The sequence below is a fragment of the Xenia sp. Carnegie-2017 genome, unplaced genomic scaffold, assembly GCF_021976095.1.
Source record: "Xenia sp. Carnegie-2017 unplaced genomic scaffold, XeniaSp_v1 HiC_scaffold_20, whole genome shotgun sequence".
NCBI classification, from domain to species: domain Eukaryota; kingdom Metazoa; phylum Cnidaria; class Anthozoa; order Malacalcyonacea; family Xeniidae; genus Xenia; species Xenia sp. Carnegie-2017.
Window position 1 is genome coordinate 11834682 of NW_025813483.1, and position 16273 is coordinate 11850954.

The 16273-nt window shown below is 34.1% G+C and overlaps 2 protein-coding genes across 2 annotated transcripts; both read right to left on the minus strand.

Annotated features, from left to right (window-relative positions):
* Positions 1–84: 84 nt before the first annotated feature.
* LOC124440915 (sestrin-1-like) lies at positions 85–5241 on the minus strand. The gene is made up of 11 exons (XM_046991339.1): positions 4864–5241; positions 4690–4755; positions 3608–3808; positions 3499–3528; positions 3191–3343; positions 2020–2350; positions 1618–1861; positions 1435–1543; positions 782–826; positions 531–605; positions 85–314 (listed from the first exon to the last, which is right to left on the minus strand). The coding sequence occupies exons 1-11, from the start codon at positions 5134–5136 to the stop codon at positions 237–239; spliced, it is 1605 nt and encodes a 534-aa protein (XP_046847295.1). The 5' UTR covers positions 5137–5241; the 3' UTR covers positions 85–236.
* A 653-nt stretch (positions 5242–5894) lies between these two features.
* On the minus strand, positions 5895–16146 carry LOC124440913 (unconventional myosin-VI-like). The gene is given in 34 exon segments (XM_046991337.1): positions 5895–6701; positions 6900–7046; positions 7212–7288; positions 7361–7410; positions 7490–7547; positions 7615–7664; positions 7781–7859; positions 7999–8216; positions 8309–8397; positions 8614–8675; positions 9037–9127; positions 9278–9407; positions 9496–9573; positions 9785–9842; positions 10266–10432; positions 11055–11093; positions 11191–11265; positions 11267–11362; positions 12115–12210; positions 12288–12415; positions 12520–12592; positions 12689–12780; positions 12894–13051; positions 13150–13300; positions 13678–13861; positions 13932–14096; positions 14161–14258; positions 14337–14398; positions 14472–14517; positions 14605–14664; positions 14734–14863; positions 14948–15021; positions 15574–15643; positions 15856–16146. Coding segments are annotated over 34 exon segments (3636 nt in total). The 5' UTR covers positions 15973–16146; the 3' UTR covers positions 5895–6333.
* Positions 16147–16273: the final 127 nt, after the last annotated feature.

The following is a 16273-nucleotide window of genomic DNA, read 5'->3' on the forward strand; positions in this document are numbered from 1 at the left end:
ATTAGTATCGGATCAATTAAAGATTATGAGGGGTATTTGAAGAAAATGAAACACCAGGAACAAAAGAAAAATAAAATAATAAAATGCATAATTGACAATTTTCTTGGAACACACAGAAGTATTTCCTACATGATGATGAAATGAAAAGCACTATGTATATATTCATATTTTTCTTTCCTCTGACACATACTATAACAATCCACTTTACATTTATAGATTTATTTACAATAACACGATCATCTCATGATGGCTCGAAGTGCATACAATAGTTCTGCTTGCATTCTTGCTTCGAATGCAATCAAATTGATGTGCACCTAAAAACACAAAGAATTTTAAAGGACAGCAAATTTGAATTGAATAAAGAGATGCATTCAATAATGACAAAACATATGTCAACTGTTTGATTGCTTTTCTATTAGAAAAAATATATCAAACTCAAAGCATACTCAAAAATAGAATACAACACAAACAGATGATGAGCACATTTGATAACACATGTTTAGATACTAACAGGTGTTGTTTCATTCTACCTTCTCTGAATGGGTCAAAGATTGTATAAAGTTGAGATAATCTTCTTGTGTCGTCCTCTCAGGATAACATACAACCTATTTATACAACATCAATACATAATCAAATATGTTCCTAAAACATGGCTGGAGTGGTGTTGACTGACAGGTACACTTTCCCAAATAAGTTTAAAAACAACAATCTTTAAATGCATTGAGCTTTTTTTCAATAAGTTTACTTCAATCAGTTTACTTATAATGTTTGATTAATATACCTTTTTGATGTAAGATTTGTAGTCGCGATCCATCAAACTGTTTACCTTTAAAAAAATTTAAGTTAGCTAATAATGCACAAATTGTACAATACTTGTTGTATGATAAGTTCTACCATTAGGTTTACCATAAACCTACCATCAAATATATCACTGACCCACTATAAACTTTATAACAAGTACTTCTACCATCAATTGTACCAACACCCTATCATATCTATCAAAGTCCTATCATCATCTGTTGCAATGACCTACCATGAAGTCTACCATAAACAAATGTACCAATGACCTACCATGAAGTCTACCATAGCCAAACGTACCAATGACCTACCATGAAGTCTATCATAGCCAAATGTACCAATGACCTACCATGAAACCTACTATAATCCTATTTAGTAGCAAAACCAATGCAAACATTGCAATGCAAAATTTCAATGCAAATTTTTCAATGCAAATTTTTCAGCAAAATCATCAGTAATTTCTTAAAAAATAATTACACTTATTGCTTTTCCAATGAATGAGCAAGAAAATATTAGCAATGTTGGGGTAAAAAATGGGTTGGCTTTGCTGCTGGTCCTTTCATTAACTAGATGAATGACCAATCAACAATTCCATCATTAAATCTATTACCAACAATTGCTAAAGTATTTCAATACCTCATCATATCTATAATCATCATGGTAGACACCAAAGAGAACATGAATATAGTTCCATGTTGCTTGGCGAAATGTTCGAGTATCAGCTGTTTCTGAATCGAAACCACATCTATAAAGCACATATACAAAATGGCAATTAATCTTTTTTTTATCCATTTTATAAAAATGAATTCATCAACATACGTGTTATATGTGAGACTTTCACAAACTCTTAATTTGTCATCCAATAACTGCCCCATCTCAGGATAGAATCGATCAACCAACGAGAAGCCATATCCTTCCCATGAGTATTCATTTATATTGAGATATTGGTGACGATCTATTCTATCAGCAAAGTTCTTGTATCTGAATGTGGGATCCTTGATGTAACGTGCAAAGGTGTCCTCGGGAATAGCACAAGAATCATCTGAATAACTCATGCTAAACACTAAAAAATCAATAATAAACACATGTATATTTCATATAAATCACTAGCAAAGAGTAAATTAAGATACAAGAGTTTCTGTCATAGATACTTTTTCAAAATGCATAGTATATTAAGTCATTACATGAACATGAGAATGGTTATGAGAAACTATTACTAACCTTCATCTGAAGCAATGCTTTCAAACTCTTCAAGTGTTTTTTCAACATTAACTTTATCTTGATTTTTATGTTTTTGTGTGACAGCATTCATTAAAGCCACAAATTCTTTTCCAGCTGCTGATCGACCTTCATCTAAAGTTGTTGATACACCATCTTCACTGTGTTCTGATGTCAGCGAAGGGGGGCGGAATGTGTGTCCACCCTCGAGGTCTACCTCTGGGGTAAGACCACATCCAAATACAAAACTTGACAAACAATGAAAGTGAATCAAGATTGTTATGGCCTGAACCAACTCTGACAATGACCAACTGTCTTCGCCTTCTCGCAGTTCCTAAATATTTTGATGAGCTTACATGAATCAACTCTACTAGCAATAATACAACTTATAAAACTTAATAACATATCACTATTTCAAGTATATATTCTTGATAAGACCATCCTATTGATCTATTTATATATTTTTAAAAGAAATATGGATGTATTCCCATTATACACAGGATCCAGGGGGCAAATTTACATGTCGCAATTCGCAAAATGCATTACACTTTTCATGAACTGCAATATGCACTAAATACAGTAAAATGTGGCACACAAAGCTAGATAAATTTAATTCATAAAAATAAGTTTTTAAAATCTTTTATTTCTAACACATTATAATTTTACTTTCATTATTTTCACATTAACTTCCTATTTCGATCTACTTGCTGGACACTGTTGGGCTGGATAATTTTTCTGTGATTTTGTGTTAGAAATTTTTTTCGCTTTTTGTTGTGATAAAAGCGTTTATGGCAAAGCAAATAGATTTACAAATTAATTGCAAATTCACTTAAAACATACATGAAGTTTTGGAGAAGCATTTATATTCACGAAAGATAAATCTTGAAAAACTCATTTTTGACTAGATTTTATGCTTTTATACACATTTGTCAACTACAAACATTCTACTTTGTCAAATCTGATTTTTATTTGAAGGTGGGGAGCTCAAGCATTTAGTTACGAAAATTGCGATGCATTTTCCCAGCTTAACTCACACCCTGGAGCCAGAAAATCCTTCAAATTAAAGCTGGGGGGAGTACTATCCTCATTCAGAGTATAATACTATTGTCTATCTCATATCAATTTAAGACAAGTATGAAGCAAAAGTTCAGGTTTTTTTTTTGTAAATTTTTACCTTCATATTTTCAAAACTCACCAACCATGGTTGATGAGCAAGAATCTTGTTGATTGTATGCAGGTTATAGAGTTTCTTAGGAATCTGATCAAGGCCATTTAACCAGCTTGGATCTCCTTTGTTTTTCAAAAATTCTGACTCATAAAGCCTCACCTTAAACAACAAAATTGAAAACAATTTTGAATATCACAAAAACTAATAAAAATTTCACACACAACTCATTATTTATAAATGTTAATTGATTCCACACCTGACAAAAAACATGTGGAAACTTGTTATATTTAAATAAGCACATAATTTATACATACCAAGTAACAACAACGATGTCGACTTGCTGCCTATTGAAAATAACCATTAAATTTTGTCGATTAGCTATTTGAAAACAGAAATAAAATTGAATAATCATACAGATCTTACCATTATAGCAATATAACATCGCCAATTAAACAGTAAAGGTCCCTCCTGTCGCATTAGATAGAAATGTGTATTCAAAAAACACTCCAAGTACTGAGGATGATATGCCATAAGCCAATGAACATGAGTGAGACGACCACTTGCGAGAAATGATTCAGTCAATAGACTGTCAGTGTCCTCCTTATTTCCATTCAATGGAGTTACCTGAAAGTCAAAAGAATTAGATCAATCCTAGAGGACACATAAAGGCCATGTGCCATATCTATAAGTCCTAATTAATCAGTCTTATGATTGTTTTAATCAATAAACTAAGTTCATATTGACAAAATGCTCAGACATTTGATGCATAATGCAAGCAAAGAGGCCTTAAAGGATTAAAGACATTTGCATGCTTTAAGGGGCTAGCCTTTACAATAGAAGACACATCAGCGAGACATGGCAAGCCAAACAATTTCATCACAAATTTACACCAATTCCATTCTATCACTATTTGAGGAAAACCACATTACACAAACATAACAAATTCTAGTTCAACCATTAAATTGCTTTGTAATAATTCTTTGTCTACACCACCCATAATTAACGTCTAAGAGAAATGATTCCTAGAGCTAAATTTTCAATAAAATTCTAAAACCCCCCACAAAAACATACTAAAATCGAAATACAAAAACAATTAACACAAACGACACTACTATGATACTTCGAATAACGTTTTGAATTTCATGCTGGTATTTATAAAAAGTTAAGTAGCTTTTGGGCATCGTATGTCCAACATAAATGCAATGTTTTTAATAAATAACGAGTTTTCCCTGAACTTAATAATTGAACACGTTTTTGCGTGCTAAATACACTAAGCAATTTGTTATTGCTCAACAATTTTAAGACTTTGTTAACTTGTTTTTTGCTCAATATTTCACTCTCTATAAATGTTGATGATTTTCTAGAATCTCCACAGGAAATATGTTCATCAGAGTGAAGAAATAAGTCGAAGTGGTTATGCAAAACAGCTGCAATTGTCATACTTTTTTTTACTATTTTGACGGCCTTCCTTCGTAGAACAGTATCCTGTCATGTTATTTGCCTACCTGTTTTGTAGGAATAAAAGACGATGGTCCTCCATAAACCCTACGAGGAACCTTTTCACCACATTTCTAAACAAATGAAATTCGCTGTTGTTATTTTCATTCTCTCAATATGAATATTTGTCAAACATAATTCAAACAGACATTTTGCATTTCACGATTTTACATTCTCCAGACCTTTAGCTCTTCCAAAAGTCTGGTAAACTCCTTACGAACATCCTCAAATGGACAAACTGTCGCCAGTTGTAAGATAACAGGAAGATGACTTTTTAAAATTTCAGATTTTCTGTCCCTCGCAAGCTCGTTTGCTCTTTGACAAACGAGCTCAATACTGTGTTTACGACGTGCTGAATCCCTTGAGCGAATGCCAGGCAAAACCAAACGAAGAGGGTCTACTTCTTTAATGTACTCCACAGTTCTCTGATACATTTTTCCCTCCAAAAACAGCATCCAGTTTAGGTTATATAACGAATTGTAGAGCGCATTTCACTCAGAATGAATGCAAAGCGCCATTAGGCTCATTACTCTACACAGGAAATCTGACTTCTGAAAATTTTCAATTGCTTTAACAATAGTAGCCAACACTTTCAGCCAATCAGAATTTATGTACAACAAAAGCAGCCAATCAAATTAGAATATAGTGGTGTCATGCTTGCTTCATTTCCGGATTTGGGAAAACCATTGCATCAGACAGCGGACAGACAGACAAAAAAATAAGAAAATCACGAGTAGCAAAACTTATCATTTTGCCTTGCACGAAATACAAAAGGTTGCAGGGATTCAGATGAACTGTCTGAAATCAGTTTTGTAAAAGTAATTAATTTCGTAACATGATAACCATTACTATCGGTAACTTTTACCCCATATTAATTACATAAGATCAAATTTTAAGGTCAAGGGAATGTTGTTTCCCCAAAGGGTCATTAATTTTCGAAGTTGATTCGCATGTTTTACCACATCGTTGATAGCAGTCACTGGTTGCAATACGTACAGTAAAAAGAAATATCATGTTGGAAGATAAGATGCATTTTTAAAAACGTGATAAATTGCACGTCTCGAGAAGTCACGATTGAAAAATCGACATCATGCCCATGATCACGCCAGACGGTCTGCATGAGCACGTGCTAGAGCACGCGTACAATGTTTGATGAATATCGTTGTTTTCACAATAGACAATTTCACATTTATCATTAGAATTGAACACTCAATGGATTAAAAAAATATTATTTTGACCTATCTAAGCATTATAAATACATCGAAATATCAATAAATACATGCATTAATCTAAGTTACTTTAAAAAAAGCTATGAAATAAAATTTCGTAGAAAATTTTACCATAACATAGACAGGAGCGCACATCAGGGAAGGGTGACCCACCAGCTTTTGTCTAATATGTAAAAATACTCAATTCATTATCTGATAAAGGACGAAAAAAGTTGGTCCGGCTAAAACTTTCTCTATGAAATAAAAACACTACAAAAGTCGGTCCCAGACCGTAGAGCTCCCCTGTTTTTGGGGGTGCGTGCGCTTCTTTTCATAGAAATTCAATTTTGCTTTCTACCAATGAAAGGAAACAATATTAACTACCATAAATCTCAATCTAACTAACACGATAGATGTTTCCTCAAATGGTTCTACTGTTTTCTATCACTCAAACTTAGGTGCTTTGTAAGCGTCGGTTCTTCCTCCACATTTCTGCCAGTGATATTCAAATTCCCTTTTCGTTATTTCTGCACCACGCTTTCGCGTCAGACCTGTTTCATCCAAACTTAGTTCGCACATATCAAGATCATCGGTTCCCGCAACTAAGACAACGTTTACGCCATTTGGATGCATCTCAAGTTGACGGGCTATCCACTGCCCATCAAAATGAGCGAACCAGAAGCCACGTTTCTTGAAGTCGCTCTCACGATACTCGTCACCAGGCTTGACAAACGGCACGCGGAAATATCGTTGTGGTCTTCTTGGTGGGAGTCTGGTGACTGGTTTGTTGGCTTGAAGTTGATTCGATGCAGCTACACGTAAAAATCAAACGGTTTAGAATGGCTAATAATATAAAAAAAGTTGAATATCATCTGTACATTAATCTTTGTTGAACAAGTTGTTTGGGTACTCCAGAATTCTATATATTTTGCTTAAAAATATTCACCACAGTTCAATACCTTGTTATGAAAACCAATCCCCTCAAAAACAACAACGATTGAACACAGTACCTTCTTCTAAAACTTGTTGAGGAGCTCGTTGAGTGTTGTCGCCTTCTTGTCCACTTGCTTTCGATGCCTTATTTTTGTTTTTCCATTCATGGTAAACCTTTAGTCGTCGATGGAATTCTTTCTTGCAAGCAGCAAGCAATTCAACATCTAAAAAAATAAGCAGTAAGGTAACTGGCTTTTATCATGTGGTTCAGTAGCTCAACAGGACACACAAAAAGGAAACTTCCGGTCCATCATTCATTTCTAAACAACTAAGTTGTGGATCTCATTGTGACATTGAACTGGGAGAATTCAAAACGACTTACTACGTACCACATGAAGTATTAATAGTATCTCTAAGCTCGGCGTATTTCCATTTGCTAAGATCGTATTTCTTGTCCTTCGCGTTTCTTTTAAAAACAAAGTAATTGCATGAAGCATGCAACATGAATATTAAACATAAATGAATTCACAATTCATACTTGTTTACTGCTTTAGGTTGTTCTATTGGCTCAACATTTGAATTGGATTCCTAAAAAAAATTCAAGATTGTCTAAAAGACCGCTCTCATATCAATAATTCAAGTCTAAACAATGGAAAGTCAAACCAACCTTCGCTAATCGTAAAGCTAATTCGTGATCCAGTCGTTCTTGTTCCAATGCTGCTTGTCTAAAATGGGTTGGACCGCAAATAAGACAAAATAACAATAAGAAGTCTGACTCCAGACAAGACGTACCTAGCCTTTTCCGCTGCTTCTTCCTTACGACGCTGTTCCTCTCTTTCTTTCTAAAGGAATACCAATATACGTATAAGATACTTGTTTAATATAAATGTGACGTCATTATAAAGGTGATGTCATTAAAAGGTGATGTCATTAAAAGATAACGGAAAAGGACACAAACCTCTTTAGCTTTCTCGATTTCTTTTCGTTTTCGCTCCTCCTCTTCAGCTTTCCTTCGCTCAACCTCCATTTCCGCTTTACTATAAACACATCGTAAAATTGTCATAAATGACGAGAAATAGAACTGTAATAACTTTGAGGATACGTGTGATCATTTTCAAACTCTTATTATCTCCATATTACCCAATACATCCAAGGCTATTTATGTTGCATCCTTACATTCTGGCCTCTTCCTCCAATTCTTTCTTTCGTCTTTCTTCTTCTTCTCTTCGCTTTTTTTCGAACAACATTTGCTCTTGAATTTTTCTTAGTTTCTCTTCTTCCTCTCTCTTCTTTTCCAGTTCTTTTTGTTTTTGCAGCTGCACCAACTGAGCATTCACTTTCACTTCCAAACTTCGATACAGTTGGACAATTTGTTCACGTCTCAACATCGTCGACTATACAAGATGAAAAAATAGTGTCACTAACACTATATGAAGTATACGCGAGACTTCCACCAGCATATAATGACAGAAAATTTCAGTGTCACCTTAATCTTCTGAATAGCTGCAGCAATTTCTGCTTCAATGGCAGTGATCTGTTTAGTTAAACTGTTCTTGTCAGTCTTAAGCACGGAAACTGCCAAGAAAAATAATCTTGAAACAACATTTAAGCAAGCCAAAATTAGTCAAAACTAAGATACACCTAACTCATGCGTCCCATTACCCCGCTTATACCACTATACTCCTCTCTATCTTACTGTCAGATACTTCACTCCATCTCCTTTCATTTCCGCTTCACCTCACGCGTAACAGATGTTACACTTCATTAAAAACAAACAAAGTGATTATTTACCAATCGAGTTCATTATCTCCAGTTGCGAATGTAATCTTTTTATGGCAATGATACCTTGGTACCTTGAAAAAAATTATAACATGGCTAAGTCAAATGATATACTTGGATTGATATATTTGATCCTGAAAGTCATCTTGCCCATCCAGAACATCATATTTTCCTCTCAGAATTATTTGGTAACTAAAACATAAACTTTTCTCGAATTATTTGGTTCTTAAAACATAAACTTTTCTCGAATTATTTGGTTCTTAAAACATAAACTTTTTCTCAATCTTTTTTCGAAATCCTTGTCGATATTATATCGTGCATATTTCACAACTATTTTACAGGTCTTCGTTAATCCAATACGATCTAGCATCATGCTAAATCCGCAAACGTCAAGCGACATCTGACTACGTCGATTTATATGATGATGTTTGTTACCTCGGTCGATGGCGTCTCCAAGAAAGAAACATTTTCACAGACTTCTGAATGGTAATACAAGCCTGGGCTCTAAACTTGATTTTGTTAGCCACTGCAAAAGAAAATCCATAACTTTAAAATTTTAAATTTTATAAGAAAGACATCTTTATGTACCAATATATTGTTAAGACGATATATATATATATAAAACCATAATTGTATATTCTACGATAAAATGTCCATTAACGTTATCAGTTCTTACATTTCTGTACGGATATTGCACACCAAATGGCCTTTTTCCAACGGTTCACAATGATCCATCGAGCAACCTTTGCAACCAACGCTTTTAAATTTTCCGGATCTGATTGCATAATCTGGTCAAACTCAGCAAACTACACAAGTATCAAGTCATATGGTTGAGTAAAAGATATATCCCATCCTCCGTGCTTAATAATTAAATATCCATAATCATTGTCTAACCTTTCCCGGACGAAAAAAAACTTTTGTCATTCCGAATTTGAATTCTTCAGGATCCATACCAACGGCCCTAAACAACGCCTATAAAATAAGGAAATCTTTGTTGATAAACACCCAATGTTACAGAAGTGTGCTTTAAGAAATTTTTCAAACAAAAAACTTAATCATGAAATAATTATCATCGTTAGATAACATTTCATCAAGACCTAATCCTTTTATTATTCAAACGAGTACATCAAAGTACGGACTACGGACCAAGTGATTCAAAAGACGTTAAAATAAATTGAATAACCTGACAAAATGTACGTGGATCGAGCTTTGCCAATTTTTGAGGAAGATAACTTCCATACCTAAAGAAATAATTAATAAAGTTTATTAATTAAAAATGCAATCTTTCAACGCGTCGGTATCCTGGTGGAAATGGTCAACATAAATTACACAACATACGATTCAACAACTTTGTATAGAATTAAATATTTCATTTCTGTGCATTTCTTTGAGTTAGTTTTTATCACAAACATTTCATTCTCCCACACAAACATTTCATTCTCCCACACACGCCTCTTGTCGAAATAAACTTCCGAAGCCAACAATCAAAATGAAAGATATTCATTCGTTCGTTTGTCGGTCGGTCGGTCCGTCCGTCCGTCCATTCATTCATTCATTCGTTCGTTCATTCATTCATTCATTCGAATCAGTGTGATAAACTGACTAAAATACACAAGACAACACCTCGTTATTAAAAGACCAAAAAGAAAAAGAAAACGACGCACATTTTGTAAAGATCGCTGAAAGACGTCCTTGATGGAAAACCTTCCTGCATAAGACGTAACACCGATACCATGCCGGCACATTCCAGTTGACTTAATATAGATCCACCTTCGAAACTCTTCGACTGCATGGAACTATTCGGTTTAACACAGCGAATGAAGTTCGCGCCCTAAATTTAATAAAATCATTAAGCTAAGATGACTAGGACGTATCACTAAGGTTGATAGGTGACAATAGCTGCCAACATGTATCGCAACGACGTTACAAAGCAATCACAAAATGATATCTAGGTACAGTCTTTAATACGTATGGGTACATCCTTAGATTTGCCTGGGTACAAACATTTAGGTACATTCTTGGAGACACTTAGATAGCTATCGTCCTAAAGACACACAGCCTTAAAGATAGTACTAGGTACAGCCTTAGATTTGCTTGGGTACAAACAGAGACATTTAGGTACAATCTTGGAGACACTTAGGTAGCTACCGTCCTAAAGACACACAGCCTTAAAGATACTATTAGGTATAGCCTTGAAAATACAAGTAGGTACAGTCTTAGAGACACCTAGGTACAATTTTAGAGACACCTGGGCAGGGTCTTAGAGACAGCTAGGTACAATTCTAGAGACACGTAGGTAGGGTTTTAGAGACACCTAGGTACAGTTCTAGAGACACTTTGATACAGCCTAAGAAACAACTAGGCACAGTTTTAGAGAGACTCAAGGATAGGTATTGACATCCGCTAAAAATATACGTGCACAAGCCCAGTATATTTTAAAGCCACAATTTTACCGTATTCCTCAACTTCTCCATCAATTGGTTCAATTGATTCTAAAAACATTGTAAGACAAGAGAAATGTCAGTATGAATATTCATATGAACATGGACCTTTGATTAAAAACATCCTCCCGTTTCGAAAAGATATTACCTTGAATTTGCTACCGATGCTGTCAAAAGCAAGTTTCTTTTTAGTAGGTGAAAGAAAATTGTCAGTTTCTTGTTTTGGGGAATAAACTTATAAGGAAAGCATCTTGACTCTTTTGGAGAACATTTTCTAAATCACCATGAAGTGCATCATTGTTCTTGGCTATGAATTCACACTAAAAGAAATTCCGGAAACGTTAGGTAGAAGTGGGTTATGGTTAACGTAGGAGAAGATATAAAGATTAATGAAATGTTTTTGCTGTAATTTAGTCATTAATTTGCTACATATTACATAAAAGTACAAAGTATCTTTGTTGTAGCAGTCAACGTACACTCAACGCTTGCCTACGGAACTTTCTGCAATTATAAAGGACACTTTGTAAATCTCCAAATGAAAGTACTTCGAAATTTATAAAATTTGCTAATTTCACCATTGCTACGGCACTTTAAACACTTCATGTTGTCCCACAACAAACATCTTCATTGTTCTTTATTGCAGTTTTATATTTTATGGTGATCATATAACACAGATAAAGTGTGATGATCTAGTTGAATTAAACTACTCTAGCAATACAGTGCTATAACCAATGGCTAACACATTATAAAACCTAACCAGGGATATTTTCAACAAAACCTCCGCTACTACGGACACTAAATCGCAGTCTCTAAAGCTATCTGCTTTAACAAGAGTTGCCTGAATTTGATATGAAAAGTTTTCACGTGAGACATAAACGTGGCAAACGAAAGGTTTTTCACGTGAGTTGTATGAAATAAAGTTTTCACGCGACCTTCAAAAACGTCAAATCATAGCAAAAAACTGAAAAAAGGAAAGTTTGTATTTTACTAACGTCACTTCTATACATCACTCAATGGTTACAAAAGAAAAAAACTGGAGGCCAAGGAAGCAAAAATGGTACTAATTATTTACCGTACTATAACAAACAGCACCAGCGAAATGACGGATTAAGAATCCCTCGTCATCCTTGATGTTCCTGTGAATCACCAGATGAGATTTTCTAGGCAACTAAAAGAAAAACACCAAACATAGTCATACGTACAACGTTAATTACTCCAGTAAAGAGGTATACTTTGATCACTTACAGCCAATCTAAAATGTCCTTTATTCTTGTGAAATACTTCAGTTGTAAAGTGCTGAAACGTGGATTTCGGTAACTTACTCTCCTCATTCAAAAGAATAAGAATTCCATTATTCTTCGACTCGATTAAATCTACAAATACAATAACATACAATATATAACAACTCGTAAAAGGAAACTGAAGTCGGCACCAATTTTAAGAACGCATAAAGATATTCAAAGTACTTCTGCATTACCGATGCAATCTTGGTTATCAATAAAATTAATTTCTTTGACATTAAGTCCTTCTCTCTTATACAGTTCTTGTTCCTAAAGAAGACAGTATCAAATCAAATAATTCGTACCAATAAATTACACGTGTTCCGAACATATGAGACACGCTAACATAAAATTCAATAAATTTACCTGCTTTAAGAGTCGCTCGTTGAAGAACTGTTGAAGTTTCTCGTTGCAATAGTTTATACAAAACTGCTCAAAGCTGTTCACATCAAAGAACTCTGCAATAATATAAATTAAGTATTAGAGTTAATCAAAACGTTAATTGAAGATCGCATTATTAATTAGAGGATGCTAAATTAAAATTGACGCGTTCAAATGATTGGATGATTACCAAAGCCGGCGATATCCAATACACCAATATAAGTTGAGGATGATTTAAATGGGAAGCATTGATTGACTTGTGAAACGATGTGATCAAATAGATGAGAATACAGAGCTTTAGCGAGTGCGTCCCTGGCTGCTGTTGCTTGTTCCATCTTTAATGGAACTCTAAAAATATAAAAGAAAACATTACGAGCACCTGAAACAACAACATATTTAAAAGTTTCAGAAACTCCAAATAGGACGATATTGCATAAATATCATACTTTATAGCGCTAGCATTTAGGCCTCCTAATTGCTTCACTTGAGACATCAGTCTTGTGGTCAGCGCCATTTTTAATGCACTAGGATCCACTTTAAGCAACTTAGCCACAAATTGAACAGAGTTGTCACATTTATTGCACACTTTACAGCCACCTATAATGACAGTATTCAATACATATAGCTTGAAGATTTGTGTTGTGAATTTGTTCTTGCTCTTTTTTCTTATCCCCAGTAAACGTTGGGTGCAACTTTTTATGTCTGTAAACACTCATCTGTATTGTATCCATAGAAACCTTTATCTGTTCCATTTTACTCTGAGCAGCCATTATCTTAACATACATATTTCCTATCCTCAGTAACATTAAGAACCATTTTACTCCTAGCAATCCTCAATTTTACCTTATTTCCTATCCTTATGGTAATATTAACATGTATCATTTTAACCATAGTAATCATCATATGCACCTTTTCATGCCTAATAATCCTTATCCGCAGCTTTCTTATTCACATCAACACTATGGCAAACCTACCTTGCTTATCATCCAATTTTTCTTCAAACGCAATATTTCCAAGATGCATAACAGCTGCCACAATACGAAAGATGTTATCTTTCTCTTGCAACGAAAAACCAACTTTTTCCATGGACTCAGTCATTAGTTTATAATCTTGCGTGTCATTTAGGCTTGGCACTTCATATGAACCTTGATTCAAATACTGTAAAATAAGAAATAAATAAAACAAAAGCCACATATAACAAGTTGACTATCATTGTAAAAAGATTTACATGAAAGTCTTTAGCCTTAGTTATGCCAAGGGATGTCTTGAGTTCAGCCGGTGCACCACAACATAATCTGTAGAAGACATGATAGCTTCTTTCTCCAGAACTTTGCTTGCAAATACGAGATTTTTCAAGAAGATAGTGAGAAATAAAGCCACCAACAACTTTTGGCTGCAAAAGAAATCCTGTTTAACAATTTCTTATCATAAATTTATGCACGCTTTTCTTCCATCACCTTCTCGTTGAAATGTAATTCGACATATTTTCCAAAACGACTGCTGTTTATATTCCGCAACGTCTTTGCATTGCCAAATGATTCGAGAAGAGGGTTAGCTGAGTTACAAAAGAGAATTGACCATCACAAAAATGTTTCCTCGCAATTCTAAAACCTTTGGAATATTTGTAGCAAACCTTCAACAATCCTCTGTTCTATGTGACCATGTTGACCATCTCCCCATGATTCAGTTAAATATCTAAAGACAAAAAAACCTGCTTTGAGGAAGATAGATCAAGTAAAGGATTATTGAGACACGTTGTTTTATTAACCTTAATATATACTTGGTCGACTCTGTTTTACCAGCTCCAGATTCACCTATAAAGATGAAATTCAGATCATTATAATTGCACAATTGCTCATTTGTGATTCATACTATAGTTATTAGAAAAGTTTTTTACATACCACTGACTATGACTGATTGACTTTCCTTGAAAGATCTCATGTCACGATAAGCTTTATCAGCTAAAAAACAAAAAATAATAACATTTACAAGTGTATCCAATAGATTTGTTTAGTAATATAAACACCAACCAATAGCAAATACATGAGGTGGTAGAACACCAATGGATTTTCCATGATATTGCTGCATTGTTTCGCTGGAATATAATCTTCTTATCTCATGGTAAGGGTTTACTGCAAGCAATATATCAGCTACATATGTCTGTAAAATATGAGAAGTTGCTGTATTGTTTTATCAAGACAAGGTGAAAAGATTATTGCTAAAAAAGAGCATGCAACAACTTACATATATCAAATCTTTCTTATATCGAATTTTAAGATTATTTAATAGTGTAGCTTCGTTAAGGAACATGAGAGCACCTGTCGATGAAATTTTAACAGTAAACAGTTAAAACAGAGATAATCCATTAGTAAATTAACTTATGCAAACAAGCATGAGAAATAGTTCTTTCCAAAAGATCAATACACCCTGGTAAAACTTAGAGCATTTCACAAAAAAATAACATTTTTTCGAAAAAAGTTCGGACATCTCTGGATGATTTAAACAATTCAGGAAAAATAATTCCTCACTATAGAGTTTCTTTTAGAGTTCAATGAAAGTGTCATAAGAAAATTCAATGCTTAACTTAACCAAATCAATAGAAACAATTTCCACGACAATGAAAGCTTTTGTCAAGTGTTTTCAACGCCCACACATAACAAAAACAAGTCAGAAATTTCTTTTATAAACACCCAAATTAAGGTTTCGTAAACGAAAATACCACAGAATGCCCACTTTGATATATATGGCTCAGATATTCTCTACACATAAACTATAAATAGAAATATTTTCCGAACATTTGTAGATAAATGATGGTCGAAATAATATTATTGAAACCTTGACACCGGATGAAAGCGCATTTACAAACTTACAATTGTCCTCAACATCTTTTTCGCTATCTTTTTCTGCTGGAAATACACGTTCGTAAGGCGCACAAATTGCCTGAATAACAAGAAAAAAAGAAAAATTAACGAAATACTCACTCAAAAATACAAACTCGTTACTCGTGTAATTAAAGTTTGACACTTAAAAGCGAAAGAGAAAACTATAGTACATAACACTATAACCATTTTGCAAAAGTTCATCAGTGAAATTTATAAACAAATACTATGAAAATCAACTGTCATAGCAATCAAAATGATACAAATACATACCATTCCTTTATCGTCAAGCGGTTCAACAGAAATCGTGTCCGCTCCAAGGTCGATAACTTTACCAAGGCGAAAACCTTGAACTGAGTCAGGAGCCCAAAAAAGCCCCGATATATCCATTTTAAAACTACTCGAAGCTCTGAACAAAATCTATGATAATATTCTCATATAATGCTTCGTTTCTGACTGAAACTTCTTAACTGTCAACAAAGACGTGGATTAGACGCCGGAGACATTTGAATAATTACAAAATACAGGAAATGGGGCATTCTTTGTATCGCTATTAATCATTAGGAGAATTATGAAATTTGACTTTTTCAATGTATTTGCTATATATTAGGCAATTTATTTAATGTACTGAATATTGTCCAGCAATGTCTATAAATAGCCGAAGTACTATCGTGAAAATTAGTTTCAATTT

What these genes read in the sequence shown, in the direction of transcription:
- LOC124440915 (XM_046991339.1), bottom strand. Translation starts at nt 5,136, where the DNA reads ATGCTGTTTTTGGAGGGAAAAATGTATCAGAGAACTGTGGAGTACATT. An exon ending in GACATCGTTGTTGTTACTTG is followed by an intron (nt 3,344 to 3,498) that starts GTATGTATAAAT and finishes TTGTTGTTTAAG; the next exon opens with GTGAGGCTTTATGAGTCAGA. An exon ending in GAAAGTCTCACATATAACAC is followed by an intron (nt 1,544 to 1,617) that starts GTATGTTGATGA and finishes TGTGCTTTATAG; the next exon opens with ATGTGGTTTCGATTCAGAAA.